Consider the following 14,749-nt stretch of genomic DNA (forward strand, 5'->3'; position numbering starts at 1 on the left):
TGTGAACAAGGAGCCAGAGTAACAGGACTTGGATACACAACTGAGTTAATGAATTGCCTGGTGTTGACCGAGGGTGAGGTTTCACAGTTGGCTCAAGCTGATCCAAGATCATGCTGAAAGGAGTGTTTCTAGCCTCCTTCTCCTTTGCCTAGGACTAGCTGTCATGTGTTAATACAGCAGCTTGCTGATCTGGGTGGAAACTATTGTTTCTTGGTCAATGTTGGCTGCCTTAGCCTTCAGAAGGATCAGAGGGCTCATCTGCCTCCCTGCTTGGCCACACGAGTGCTAGATCTGATGTAGGGGAGGGCGTGGGAACAGGAGACAAGGATGAAAACGTGAGTGGGGACTGAGCCTTTCAGCAATAGCATAACCATGGATTGGCTTAAGCCTATTATGAAACTGCAGTCTGAATCACTGGAATTAAGGGTGCACCATCAACCTACAGGGAATGCAAATTAAAATGTGCTAGCTTACACCTCCCGCCGTTGTTAAACAGTGGCTGAGCACAGCCATTCTGCATGTGGCTGGGAGGAAGGAGCCTATGGTGGAGCAGCAGCATAACAGTTGCCCATGATTTGGTCTGGAGTGTGCAAACCACATCAGACAGCTTCAGGGTGGGGTGTGGGGCAGGCAGAGAGGAAGAAGAAAAAGGGACAGACAAGCACCAGTACCATGATTCTCACTATGTATTTTCTTTTGGCTTAGGGTAACATCTTCTACTTTGCCTTTGTGGCAAGCCTACAGAAAACCTTCAGTCACCAGAGCACAGATTAGGCACAATAATGCAGTTGTGGACCCAGACCCTAAAGGTCTGTGGCACAATGTGCTTCTCCTAGTACTTCTCCTTTTTTTTCAATCCAAGTAGCTTTGCAGTGCTTTCTGGTCAGCACCGAAAGCCTAACATAGACCCAGAAAGGCAAGCCCTGCTATTTGATTCAAGTTCGTTTGATTTTTTTTGTTGCAAAAATCAGTAGCTCCGTGTTAAGGGCATTTTATCATTTTGTTCTGGCTCAAAATTCCATGCAAAGATACAGGAGTAACTGTGTTAGTGGAAAATCTCTTGGCAATTTTCTAGTATTCCAGATTTTAGAGGTTTGGAACCAAAGGTCTGCTCCTGTAAGCACAACCATGCAGAGCCACACCAGTATCTGTAGGGTGCCCGACAAAGACAGCAATGCTTACACACAGGATCAGCAACCCTAGATATCATGGGAGTAGTCACCCTTGTTGGGCCTTGAGCTTAGGAAATAGGTTGAAGATAGTCAAATTAGTTTAATTTCAGGAGATTTTCCAGATAGTGAAGTTAGTTTAACTTAAAGACCGTCTTAATTTAAACTGCCAAAATATCTATCCAGTGAAACATAAAGAAAAATGTGGGGAGAAAAATACTAACCACTCAAGAAAATAATTTTTACAAATATCGCATAGACAAATAAATGCGAAAGTAAAAAACTCCAGCCAGTAACATTTCTAGAAATAAACCATTCTCCATCACATAGAGGATAAACATGGGCTGCTTCAGTGAGAAGGAAATCATAAAGACAAAGAAAAAGCTGTATAACTGATTCAGCCACTGTGTATTGTGTTATAACAGCAAGGTGTGGTAGTGTGGGGCTACAGGGGTGGCTTCTGTGAGAAGCTGCTGGAAGCTTCCTATATTTCTGATAGATCCAATGCTCCAAGACAACCCCACCACTGGCCAAGGCTGAGCCCATGAGCAGCAGCAGTAGCACCTCTGGGATAATGTAGTTAAGAAGGGGGGAAAATACTCTGTGCAACAACAGCTGGAGAGAGAAGTGAGAATTTGTGAGAGAAGTACCAAGGTCGGTAGAGAAGGAGGAGGAGGAGGTGCTGCAGGCACCAGAGCAGAGATTCCCCTGCAGCCTGTGTTGAAGGCCATGGTGAAGCAGCTGTTCCCCTGCAGCCCATGGAGGTCCACAGGGAGGCAGAGATCCACCTACAGCCTGTGGAGAACCCCACACTGGAGCAGGCAGATGACCAAAGGAGGCTGTGACTGTGTGGGAAGCCCATGCTGGAGCAGGCTCCTGAGAGGACCTGTGGAGGGAGGAGCCCACACTAGAGCAGGTTTACTGGCAGGATTTGTGACCCCAGGGGACGTCCACACAGGAGCAGCTGTTCTTGAAGGCCTGCACCCTGTGAAAGGGAACCACTCTGGAGCAGGTCATGAAGAACAAGAGCCTGTGGGGAAGGACTCACATTGGAGAAGTTCATGGAGGACTGTCTCCCACAGCAGGGACACCATGCTGGCACAGGAGAAGAGTATGAGGAGTCCTCCCCCTGAGGAAGAAGGAGTGGCAGAAACAACATATGATGAACTGACCACAACCCCCATTCCCCATCTCCCTGCGCTGCTGCAGGGGGAAGGTAGAGAAATTAGAAGTGAAATTAAGTTTAGGAAGAATGGAGAGGTGGAGGAAGGTGTTTTAAGATTTGGGTTTGGTTTTCATTATCCTACTCTGATTTGATTGGTAGTAAATTAATGTCATGTCTGTTTTGCCCATTATGGTAGTTGCTCCCTGCCCTTATTCCAACCAATGAGCCATTCATTCCATTTTCTCTCCTCTGTCCAGATGAGGAGGGGAGCGACAGAGCAGCTTTGGTGAGCACCTGGTGTGCAGCCAGGGGCAACCCACCACACACTGCCACCAAAGAAGATTTTACTCCCTGAGCATTTCAGCTGAAATTCTCTGTTAGCTGAGATGTGGACCCTCTTGGCACAAGAGGGTCTGAATATGTCCGAAGGCTGGAAATGTTTCTTCGGTTCTGTTAGTAACCTTTCATCAAAACACAGCCCAGGGATTGTTGTAGGGAGACATAGGCTTTCCCCACTTAGGGGGAATGGATAGTGAGCATCTTCGCTGACAGCTATTTTTGTGTTTCATAGGGCTAATTTGCAGTTCGGGTACAGAGTAGGCAGGGGTACAGCAAGGAATGTTGAGCAGATGTGACAGAGTGATAACATCCTTAGCATAATCCAGTATCACACAGTTGTGGAGTGCTAAAAATACAACAGGAATTCTCCAAGGCCCAATTCCTTCCTCGGAGTTGGGCATCTCTGCATTGCCATGCATTTAGACTGCACTAAATCAGTGTAATCCTCAGGCTTCGTTCATTTGTGAACTGCTGTGAATGCTCCTAGGAGAATATCAGCATCATAGTTCCACATTATAAGGCAGTTTTTGACAGCTTTTAGATTGATGTTTTGGTTTATTCACCAAATGAAGAATTTGCCATTACAGGCATAACATTTCTCTTGTACTGCTGTACAACATCCTTTTAGGGTGTTCCTTTCAGGCCTTGGTAACATGCTCTTACGATGTATTTAATGGAATGTATCCATGTAGTACCCAGAGTGCGCATGGACTGTGACTTCCTGAAAAATCACCTGAGAAGGGTTTCCTGAGGCTCAGTAACAATGTGAGGCTTCAGGAGCCTGAGCCTCCTCCTGTTCTTACATGGCTGCCATCCCTCTTGCCCAAGAGGACAGGCTGAGAGAGCAAAGGCTGAGCAAGAGGTTGCCCTGGAACAAGGCAGTGCAGCTGTTGCCACTCTATGAACAGCAGTTTTTGACCTCTTGGCCTCCAGATTTTTTTGTTGAGCAAGTCATCTTCTGGTGTAAGTGAAACACATCCTATTACTCTGCACATGACTGATTGAAAAAGGCTTTACTTGCTGGAAAGGCAGTTGAACCATATAGTTTCCACTTACAAAGCACTTTCCTTAAAAAGCTTCTCAGGGCAGCATCATACAAAAATAGTTTTACTGAAGTTGTGAACCAGCTTCTGACAAATCAGGGCTAACAAAAACTAACGTATAAATAGAAGTGTTTTCGTGGGGTTTCTATTTTCTAGAGGCACAGAATCTCAATCAGTTTTGGACTGTAAGAATCAAAATTGCCCTTTTCCAGACACACAGGAAAACAAGAACCTTCCAGACTAGTGGCACAGAATATAAATAGGTTTTCAGAACTGCTTCAAAACCATAAAACTTAGTCAAAAACCATGGCATTTGCATTTTAGAATGAGCCACACCATATCAGACTTTTTTTTAAATCCAATTCTTTATGTTATTTGGTACAAACTAGCATCTCCTGCTTTACAGAAAGGTTAAATAAGTTATACGTTTATAATTATGGAATGAATTGTCTCCAGGCACTCAAGGATATGAGGATTATCTCAAAGTCTGCAGTGTATTAGGATTCCTGGAAGATGAATGCTGAAGAATGCAAAATATTGCATACTCTGTGCTTATATTTGTCAGTGGGCAGAATAAATGCACCTGACTGGACATTTTCAGAATTTATTATTTTTGTGAAGGGGGTTAGAATGATTTTTCTTATAACAGGTTTCAAAATAGCTCAATATAAAGCTACTATTTGCTATTCCAGTGTTTGGCTAATCTTGATTTTACTCTGAGCCTGTTCCTTCTTCTGCTCTGTGCCAACCTCTTCTGAACCTACCAAACCCAGGGTAGTTTAATCCACAATACCAAAGAAGGAAGGTCTGTTTCTGTCAGCCAAAAATAGTTCTTACTGCAGTTAACCTTGCAGCTGAATCAGTTCTGCTATTGCTCTTTGAGTCATGTCTGACCAGTCATGTCTGCACAGACCAGAAGCAAAGGGTGGACAGGGTATCTACATAATCAATCTGATGCATGATGCTGTTCTCAGTGCAGCAGCTCCTGTATGGAAAACACCCCCTACAAAATGTTTACTTACCAACAACTGAATTTATGATACCCTTGGGGTCTGTAGCAGCTGAGCTTCAGAGATACTGACTGCTTCGGTCTACGCATGGGAAGTAAGGATTTCAGCAGAAGTTTACTGGCATCAAATCTTTCTCTGTGTTCTCCAATCACCCTGTAATCTTCTCTCTTGCAAAAAAGAGTGCTAGAGGGCCTTTTCCCATTCTGCATGGAACTCAGCTGTTCACCTCTTTTTCTGCTTTTAGAGTCATTTATCATTGCTCTGCCTCACCAAAAGGGATTTCTTACAACCTCAGAGCATTCCCCACAAGCAGAATGGCACAGTAGGATTGCAGGGAGAACTTTCCATTCCATTTCACTGTCATCCAGACTAAGACCTGGGTGACATGTGGCTAGTCCTTTTTTTTTTGCTCCAATAGCCAACAGTGCAGCAATTATTTTTAAAAAATCAAAACCACAGTATTCTACTCCACGCTGCTGCTGAGTAATCATTTATGCTATCTGACACCAGATATTCTGAGTATTCCTCATTAAAATATTTGGCCACTTCCATTTCCCAGTAATCACTGTATGAGAGAGATTTGATGTAAAAATGACGAGTTCTTCCTGCTAAAGCTACAGCAGATCTGTATGCTGAAATTCTGTTTCGATCTGTAACAACAGCACCAAAATAGCTTTAATAATTAATCATGCACTGATTAGATTACAAACTCTGAGATGGGCTGGAAAATTTTGTATTATGCATCAGACAAAAGACACTGGCAATGCTTAACTAGCAGTCACCTGCTCCTGCTCCACCTGCCATTGTGGGAGCACTCCGGAAACCAGAAAGCAGACAAAGGCCCAACAGAAATTGATAAAAACCTTCACCTGCCCCTGGTATGTTCAGGAATACAGAACTGTTGAAACAGGTGCTGCTACAGCTGCACACTGGGGTACAGCTTTGCTATTAACTTGTCTTTTGCCAGGCAATGCTCTCCATTGTACCCCAGTGGAAAACAGTATCCAAACTCCAGGCTCAGTGGGAGTTAAGCAGGGAGTTTCCTGACTGGGAACACCAATGCAAACAGCCGCTGGGCAAGGGCTGGGCAGGGAGGGCCAGGCATGGGGTGGGCACCGCTGTCCTGCGCTCACCCCTTCAGGGTTCCCTTGCAGTTGCCTCACTGCCCTACCCTGTCAGCTCCTTCTAACATTATGAACAGATTTCTGTGGAAGTGGCATTGTTTTGCTGGAATTATATTATATGCAGCTGATTTTAGGGTAAGTAGGAGTTTAAGACTGAGAGCCACTAGTGCTCAAAATTGGAAAATTACTTCCCAGCCTTAACTTCCATTAGAAACTTTGCTCAGCTGTTGTAACTAAGTTTTTCCAGGCCCTTTGCTCTTGTCCTATGACTCTTGGGGCCTATACAGCTACAGAGGCAAAACCCCTCTGGGGAGATAGTCCATATGCTGGTTCTTTAATGAAGGAAGATGCCACTGGGGTGTCCAGTGTAATGCATTTACTGGTATAAAAGTATGCTATAAAAGGGAACCTTAGGACCAGTTTTCTGGTACCAACAGGAATTGGTATCAGTCTGGCCTTAGAAATCAAGCCAGTTTTAGGGGAGGAGGGGGAAAGGACACAGTAGACTGAAATAAACAAATCAAGTTTAAAATGTTAATCAAGTTAACTTTTGCCAGTTGTTGGGGACACTACATAGCACTGAACAGTACAAAACAACATGTATTGTTAAAAAGCACTTGGGTGGCACCAGCTGTTATTCCCTGCGGAGCAAAGTAGAACCTGTGGTATCTGGGCAAGAGAATCAGAGCCAGCCAGGGCACGGCCAGCACCCGTGTGGGGCAGGTGTGTTCCCTGCATCCTCAGGACTCCCACAGGGCAGGCAAGGAACAGCCTGGGGACAATGGGGGGCTCAAGAGGGACACAGCTCCCACAGCTCCAGGTGAATGTCACTGGCCTCCACCTCCATGGTCAAACTCAGCACAGGTGGCAAAGCTTGTCCCAGGAATAAGAGTGGTTTTTGTGGCAGACTCAGCATAGGCTGTTAGTGGGACTGTGTTAATGAACAACAGCTAAATTCTGGAAAATGTATCGTTCTGCAACAAGGAATTTACGGACACCACAAACCATATGGCTTATTTTTTTCCCCTTTTCTCTGCCCCTTCCACCACTGACCTTTATGCAAAACAGAAGTTAAATGAGAGAAAAATAGCTTTAATGAAATATTCAGGTTGAGAAATCAAAATGAGACACTGCAACAACAGGAAATTTCAAAAGCAGTGTTTATAACAGCATCTTGCTGGGCGGTGGCACACTTGCTTTTGTTTTTCTGTAAGTTTTAAGCCATATTATAGTGTGCACCTTGATTCAGCAGCTGGGCACAAGCACAGTATCATGGCATTAGTTTAACTTCACAGAATATCCTAGGCATAGAAAAGTGAATTGGATTCAACCCCTGAACAATTTCCTGACCCCTGCAATCAGAGCTGCAACTTCTGTCTTTCCGGTGAAGGCATCTGAATTGTTTCCCTGTGCAAGTACACTTAAGCTTGTTTGTTATTTTATTCTAGGGAGCTGGAGACAGTTTTGTGGGAGCACTGGCCTTCTACCTGGCTTACTATCCCCAGTTATCCATGGAGGAAATGATCAGGAAGTCTAACTGCGTCGCATCAGTGAGCGTCCAGGCATCAGGGACACAATCTTCATATCCTTACAGGAAGGACTTGCCTCAGGACCTTTTCTAATTGTCTAGCTCATTGTACTGATTTTATCTTAGACCAGACAGCATTATTCTCCTGACTGCACTGAGATTCTCCTGTGCTGACTGGAAAGGCCAGGAAAGTCTCTTTGCTCCTAATTTCAGGAATCCTGTGTGTTCCTGTTCTACAGCAATAAGATGGGGTGGGGGTGGTGGGTCTTTCAATGAAAACACAGCACAGCAGGTCTCTGGCCCCACACACAGCCCTTGGGCTTGTGGCCATCTCACACAGTGTGCTATACTAAACTACATTAAGTTTACAGTAAAACGTCTGGAGGGTATTGGGCTCCTGGCAGTATTTTCACTTGATTTTATCAGAACTTCTGATGAACAATGGCAGCACATGAAGCAGAGCGTTAGCTTTGAGACTGCAACTTGAGTCCTCAGGTGCAGACACCAAGGGCAGCACTTGGCTCACGACACAGTGCCACACATCGAGCCCAGGCCCGTCTGTGCCCACGTGCCTCAGACACAGGCTGCAGGGCTGCACTTCCCCACGCTCTGAAAGGTGCCTCCAACTGGAAAGAGGACAAGAGTACTGCTGAGGTAGACTCTGAAAAATGTTTTCAGCCTTATTGCACTAAACATAGGTGAGCTAATTAAGGAAGAAAAGCTTCCAAAAACATCAGAGAGCTACTTTGTCTGTCTGCCTACTTCAAGCTTGACTAAAACCCAGGAGTGAAAAAAATCCATCCTACATACCTGGCTGAAAATAATACAACCCTTTTAGCCATAGTCATGGCTTATCCAAAAACTCATCTTATTTGATTATGTTCCCATTACTTCTTTCCTCAGAAAGAGCTGGTGTAACATTACCCCTCCAAGGAATGACACCAGTTCGTGGTCACTACTGTCGCATCTGTGGCTGGTAGGTTAGAAAAACTTGCAATCCTGCCATTGAATTCCTGAAAAAAAAGGTTAATTTGCTTTATAAAACAATAGTTCCTTTGAAGATTACTGCCTCTTTCACAATGGAAAACACAGACAATGGGATTTGCTATTTAATTTTTTTTAATTGAGTTCTGTAAAAATAACTCAAAAGATAAATAAATGTTACTGTGATGATCTATGTCCAGACATTAAGAATTTTCTCTCTCTACATTGTTTTATTCACAATGGCCTTCAAATCACAGGAGACGGTGATCCCAGTTCATTTCCTCCCTTTCCAGCCCATGTTGCTGGATTTCTGAATCAGTGTTCACCCCGTCCTCCCTGCAAACCATCCCCTCCTCATGTATAAATCACGTCCAGTCATTGTTCACATAGAGCGGATTTTTCTCTTCTCTGTGAAGAGGACACGTTGTTTTGCTATAAGGGGAAAAAAAAGAATCTGTTAAGAATCCTGAAGTGTTAAAATTCAATTCAACAAGCCCACGTCCCTTTCTCCTGGCTGCCTTCGCTGCTTAAATGAGTGTGGAGCAACTGACTGGCACAGTGCTCTTGTTAACCAGCTCCTGAAGGAGTTAGTGGTGCTTTCACTTTGCCACACGTAATTTTTAGTTCCTAAGAAGTCCACTTTACCTCTGTGAAACTAAGTATCAGAATCTGAGTGACTGCAAACATTGAACAGCTGCTCTGTGTGACTATTCTGAGTCACAGCTGCTTGATGTAGGGACAAAAATAGGTTCTTACTGCTTTCTACTACTCTTCAACTCCAGAGCCCAAACAACTGCAGATGATGAGCTGAGATGGATCTAGCTGGTCTGACAGGCTGACCGAGAAGTTAACCAAGTGTCCTGTGGATCTCTCCACAAGGCACAAACTGACCCTGCCCCAGCACTCGATGCAGGTATTGGCAAAGGCACTTCAGCTACAGGTTAAGCATAGCCAATACATTACTAAAACTCCAAAATTAAAAATAAAGCAAAGCTATACAATGCCATCTGAAAAGCACCACTGCTTGACTGGACTTCGTTAGATGAATTCCTTTGAAAGCTATGCAAGAGCAATCCACACAGTAACCAAATCTCTTCTTCCACATAAAAGTTTCGTTTTAAGAAATACTGGAGCTTCGTAACACATTCTGTTGCTGCACTTAGGAGGTAGTGAAACTTGGGCACTCCTGCCACTACTTCACTAAAAGCTTCATTCTGTGCAGGTCCCAGGTTTCCGAGAAGTACAAAACATAAGGTGAAAACGCATGCCAAGTGAAAATGCTTCCTAACATATTCCTGATGTGAGTTGTTATCTAGGCTCAAATTTACTTCCCTTCACACATGCAGCACTTTCTCACATCAATTTCTCACTTGTGTTCTACTACAGGCTACAAAGATCAGAGCTTTTTTTTCTTAATTACTTCCAATTTTGTACTTCAGCAACCTACTACATGTTCTGCCTGAGCTCTCTCTTCACTTTCCTATAAGTTGCAAAGTTTATGGAGGATCACTTTGTACAATGTTTCAATGCAATAATTTAAATCTTTTCTTATGCAAGAAATAATCCCAGTGATCTCCAATTCCCCTTCTGCATGGAATTCAAAAGGAAAGCCACAACCTCTTTGTCGGCTTTGATGAGAGCATATTGTGTCTCTGGTGGTTTCTCTCACCTGTCATAAAGCTCTTGTACTGTTAGCTCTGAGAATGTAACAGGAAGATGATAAAATTCTATGGAAAAATAAGGTTGAATCACATAACTACTGGCCATGTTATCTATTTAGAACTCAATAAATTTCTTTATTCTGTAGCTTTAAATAAGCATTTTGTTGCATTACCTCCACCATGCTATTCCTAGCATGGTCTGGTTTAAATTTTACATTTCCCCAAATTAAGCTTTTAAACATGAAATTAAGCATTTTAATGTTAACTACAGAAACCTGAACTCGTGGTCACCTTTCAGAGATTTGGGTGAGCAAAAGGCAGTTTGGCAAGTGCTATAACCCCCCCAAACAAATCAGATTCTTGAACTGAGAATATTTGCAAGGACCAGAGGAACATAAAAGAACCCACTAACTGGTGTCTGGAGAGCGACATCATTTGTGGAGAAGGAAGAACTTGTGTTTACTTCTTCAAAAGAAAAAGTCCATTTTGTAAGTGATGGTTAAAATTTATTGTCTAGAGCATCCATGGCAGCTTAACAGAACACTTCTGTTGATGCATACTTTGTGGCTGCTTGTTGGAGGTAGCAGTCTAGCAAACCACACAAAGAAACAGAATGAAAGAACTCCTGTGTCACTCGGCTTTGCCAGTGACATGTGGCATGGCTGTCATCAAAGTCTCTGATGTGTCAGGCAAGTCATTACATTGTTTCACTGCCACAATCTGTAAAATGAGGGTAACGTTTACTTCCCACTGGAATGTCATGAAGAACAGCAACTGTACAATCATCTGAGTATGAAACATGTTATGACATATTCTGCTTAGATGGGAAAAATCCTGTTACAGTCAAATCTTTTGCCCCACACACTCAGAGAAGCTTATACAAAGCACACTTGACTTCTTCCCCAAGCTCTTACCGATGGGATCATATTTCAGTAACACCAGCTTTTCCTGCAGTCGGAGTCTCCTGACGTTGAAACAGTAGCCTGTCTCAGCTGCACTCTTCATCCTCACCAGAACATACCTAAAGGCACAGGGGATGTCTCTGTGTCAGTGTACAGGCACACAGCCACGGCCCCACCACATCTGCAAGGGCACAGGCAAATCAACAAGCTTTTAGCCTGAACAACTGGGCACAGACACATAAGATACTTCATTTCAACTTCAGAGATGTTTCAGATGGGAGCATCAATACTATACGCTAAACTCACAGCACAAACAGCCCACTCACTATCAACCATAAGCTCCAGCATCAAGTTTAAGTAAGGCCTGACCAGGATACAAGCGCAGAGAGTAGTTCCTCCATAAAACAGTGTGGCAGGAGGAATAAAAACAGGAAAAGAAAAAACAAAGATGAAAAAAAAAGAGCATATAATTCAGTCACTATGGCTTAAAAGATAATGGCAAGAGAGGAAGGATGATGGTAGTTAAAGATGTTGGGGCTGTAGATAACACTGTATCACAGACTATCACTTCCACATGCAGAGAGGAAGCTGAGCAGATAGGCTGGAACAAGAGGCATGCAAAAGGAGAAGCAGGACCCCCCTTGGCACCATCCATCCTGCTTGATACAGGGCATGATGTTAACCCAGCCACGGGAACCCCCTTCCCCACTGGAGAGCTCTCAGTTTGTGAGGTGGAGTGGCAGCAACTGCAGTGTCCCAGGAGCAGGGCAAGGCAAGACAGAGAAAACCACCTCCAGCCTGGAAGTATGCCAAGATCTGCACAACTTCCCAGACACAGGGCATCTTAAGTTTCAAAAGAAAGGTCAAACCCTTTAACCAGTCTATAAATTACATCTTTTTCTCCCACTGCAATGGATACATTTCTGCATACGGGCATTCAGTTCACTTCCCACTCTCTTGGATTTTCCTGTTTCTAATACAAAATGGTCACAATTAACCCGTTCTTCCTCACTTGTGCAGCTCTGGCCAGTGTACTTCCTTGAGCTCTTCCTTCTCAGCTGTGCAATCTACTTTACTATTGAGTTCAAAACAAGCATAAAAACACTGGATTCCTGCAAACCAACTGACCAAGCGCATTCTTGGGATGATCCCCAGTTATTGTCCTCTCCTGTACATTACTGCAGGTGTGCTATGCAGCACCCATAACCACAAAGACTCCTTCCCCTATACCTCACCCACTTCCTCAAAGCCTCTGGGCAGTTTCCCCTTTCTAGGGGAATCCGTGGTATCAGTATGACCAGGCCTTGAAATTCTGGTGCACCACACATCTGAGGCCAAGCCCATTCCAAACATACCTTATTTAAAAAACTCACTCCCCAATGAAGAAATGTAACTAGGAGCACAGGCAGAAAGAGAAAACAACACTGGAAAGCTATTGGGGCATGGCAAGAAACCCAAGGGAGCACAGACGGATAAATAATGTAAGGAGAGAGCACGTTCCTGAAGTATGTATGGAACTGTACAAACAACACAAGAAGAAACATCAGGACAAAAAATATAAGGGGGCGTGTGGTGGAAATCCCTGCATTAATGTTAGTAACACCAGTGTAAAAAGCTACTTTTTCACATCTCGGAAACCTCTTGCTCTGCTGTGTTTGCTATTGTGAACGGGTAACAGTAGAACACTGAGGAATCACAGAATCATTAAGGCTGGAAAAGACTTCTGAGATCATCAAGTCCGACCTATGACCTAACACCACCATGTCAACTAGACCATGGCACTAAGTGTCACATCCAGTCTTTCCTTAAATACCTCCAGGGACAGTAACTCCACCACCTTCCTCCAGCCTGTTCCCATGTCTAAATTGCTCTTTGTCAGGTACATTCTTAGGCAGCATGTTCACATAAATGTACCTGTTTGTGTACCCAATTTTTATATAAACAGCATTTTGGATGCAAGTCAGTTTCTCCACATGCTCGTGTCTCCTTGTGTCCACACAGTAAGAGTATTCGTGTGCTGAAAGTATATACTCCTTCCTTTCCAACCCTTAAAACACATCAGCTTTCTTTACAGGTCAGAGGACTGACAGATTTCCTTCCAGAGCCCACTAACATCTCTCCTGAGCTGGACTACAGAGCAGATCAAGATGGCCAGGGCACTGACTGAGCCCCAACTACTCCTCACATATAAAACACAGAATCATAGAATTTTAGGGGTTGGAATGGACCTTACAGACCATCTAGCCCCACCGCCCTGCCATGGCAGGGACCCCTCCCACCAGACCAGGCTGCTCCCTCCCAGCCCAATCCAACCTGGCTTTGAAATACCACAGTTGGGGAATCTACTACCTCCCAGTGTCTCACCACCTTCACGGGAAAAACTTTTTCCTAGTATCTAGCCTAAATTTCCCCTCTTTCAATTTGTACCCGATACATAAGAATGTATTAAGACTAGGAATTGTTCTGCACTCTGCCTGTGAGAAATGGTCACAGCACCTGCCCAAAGTCCAGCCCACAGACAACAAAGACCTACCTTGTACCTCAGCTAAGAGCATAAAAGGCAAACAAGAAGAATATGTAGATATTTGACAGCCTCTCTTTGATCACAAAGCACAGAGGTGAGCTTCCCTCTGCAAGGGGTGCTTTGGGAAGTACAGCTCAGCACGACAGCCTATGGTGCAAAACCTGCCTTAGCTGAAATTTTAGAACCCAGGAGGGAGTTTCACACCATTCTGTCCTTACCTGTGAGAAGACACACATGCAGAAGGAGGGAGAGGTGGAAGCTAGACTTAAGGATTGTGATTCCCTCAGGTATATTGAAAAAAATTCTAGAGAAGCTTAACATTTGGTAAAGATACAGGGTGAAACCAAAAACCCCAAACTGGTGAGGAAAACACTACTTACTTAGCCTTGCTCTTGGCCACTGGGTCGTTTTGCAGCATGAAGATGTGAAAAACAGAAGAAATAGTTATCATTTTATCTTGCTTCCTTTATATGCAACATATAAAGTTAAGAGATTTCCACTGCCTGCCTTTGCAAAAGCCCCAGACACATAGTGCAAAGAGATTTACTGCCACCAAAAAACACCATTCATCCTTCCATCTATGCATCTTTGTGCTCCTAGTTGCCTGCACCTTCTGCCATCCTACCATCTTTGGAAGTGTCTGTGACAGGCTGCACTTGATGAGGCCTCCAGGTGTTTTCAGTAAGTTTTCAGCTTTGGTGCTGAGTATGAAGTCCCTAGATGGACGTGAAGTTAGGGCAGGTATGAACAACACTGCTGGTGAGAACTGCAGTCCCTGCTCACACTGTCCCTGCTGTGGTGCCAACACAAAGGTTTGCATGGCCACCGGGAAACCCAGGGCAGGGAGCTGCTCCTGGGTGAGTCTGACCTTCTCATCAGGCTGGTCTTGGGTCCTGATTTAACCCACCACACAGCATGAAACTGAACATAAAATAATCATAAATATACAGCATAAGTGCAAAAACAAACAAAAAAAAAAGCCTGGCCAATATTTAAAAAACCCACTCATTTATGTTACAGAATTAATCGGGTTGGAAAAGACCTTTGACATCACTAAGTCCAACCTATGACCTAACACCACCATGTCAACTAGACCATGGCACTAAGTGCCACATCCAGTCTCTCCTTAAACACCTCCGGGAATGGTGACTCCACCACCTCCCAGGGCAGCACATTGCAGTGTCTAATCACCCTTTCTGTGAAGAAATTCCTCTTATGCCCAACCTAAGCCTGGCCAGGTGCAGCCTGAGGCTTTGTCCTCCCTCCTATCACTAGCGGCCTGGGAGAAGAGGTCAACCCG

The 14,749-nt window shown here is 44.2% G+C and overlaps 2 protein-coding genes across 2 annotated transcripts in view; one reads left to right on the forward strand and one right to left on the reverse strand.

Moving 5' to 3' along the window:
* The window catches only part of LOC103807872 (ribokinase-like), a 21,474-nt gene extending 13,880 nt beyond the window's left edge, over window positions 1–7,594 (forward strand). The window contains exon 2 of the mRNA XM_009080620.1: window positions 7,299–7,594. Within this exon, the coding sequence (XP_009078868.1) occupies window positions 7,299–7,472 (174 nt within the window). The 3' untranslated portion in view covers window positions 7,473–7,594. The remainder of the gene's footprint in view (window positions 1–7,298) is intronic.
* Window positions 7,595–8,479: 885 nt separating this feature from the next.
* MRPL33 (mitochondrial ribosomal protein L33) lies at window positions 8,480–13,843 on the reverse strand. Its single transcript, XM_009080621.1, has 3 exons — window positions 13,830–13,843; window positions 10,938–11,044; window positions 8,480–8,794 (listed from the first exon to the last, which is right to left on the reverse strand). Exons 2-3 carry the CDS (start codon window positions 11,026–11,028, stop codon window positions 8,745–8,747), a joined length of 141 nt encoding a protein of 46 aa, XP_009078869.1. The 5' UTR covers window positions 11,029–11,044; window positions 13,830–13,843; the 3' UTR covers window positions 8,480–8,744.
* Between the last annotated feature and the right edge of the window lie 906 nt (window positions 13,844–14,749).

Source organism: Acanthisitta chloris, unplaced genomic scaffold (assembly GCF_000695815.1).
Source record: "Acanthisitta chloris isolate BGI_N310 unplaced genomic scaffold, ASM69581v1 scaffold7798, whole genome shotgun sequence".
Lineage (NCBI taxonomy): Eukaryota > Metazoa > Chordata > Aves > Passeriformes > Acanthisittidae > Acanthisitta > Acanthisitta chloris.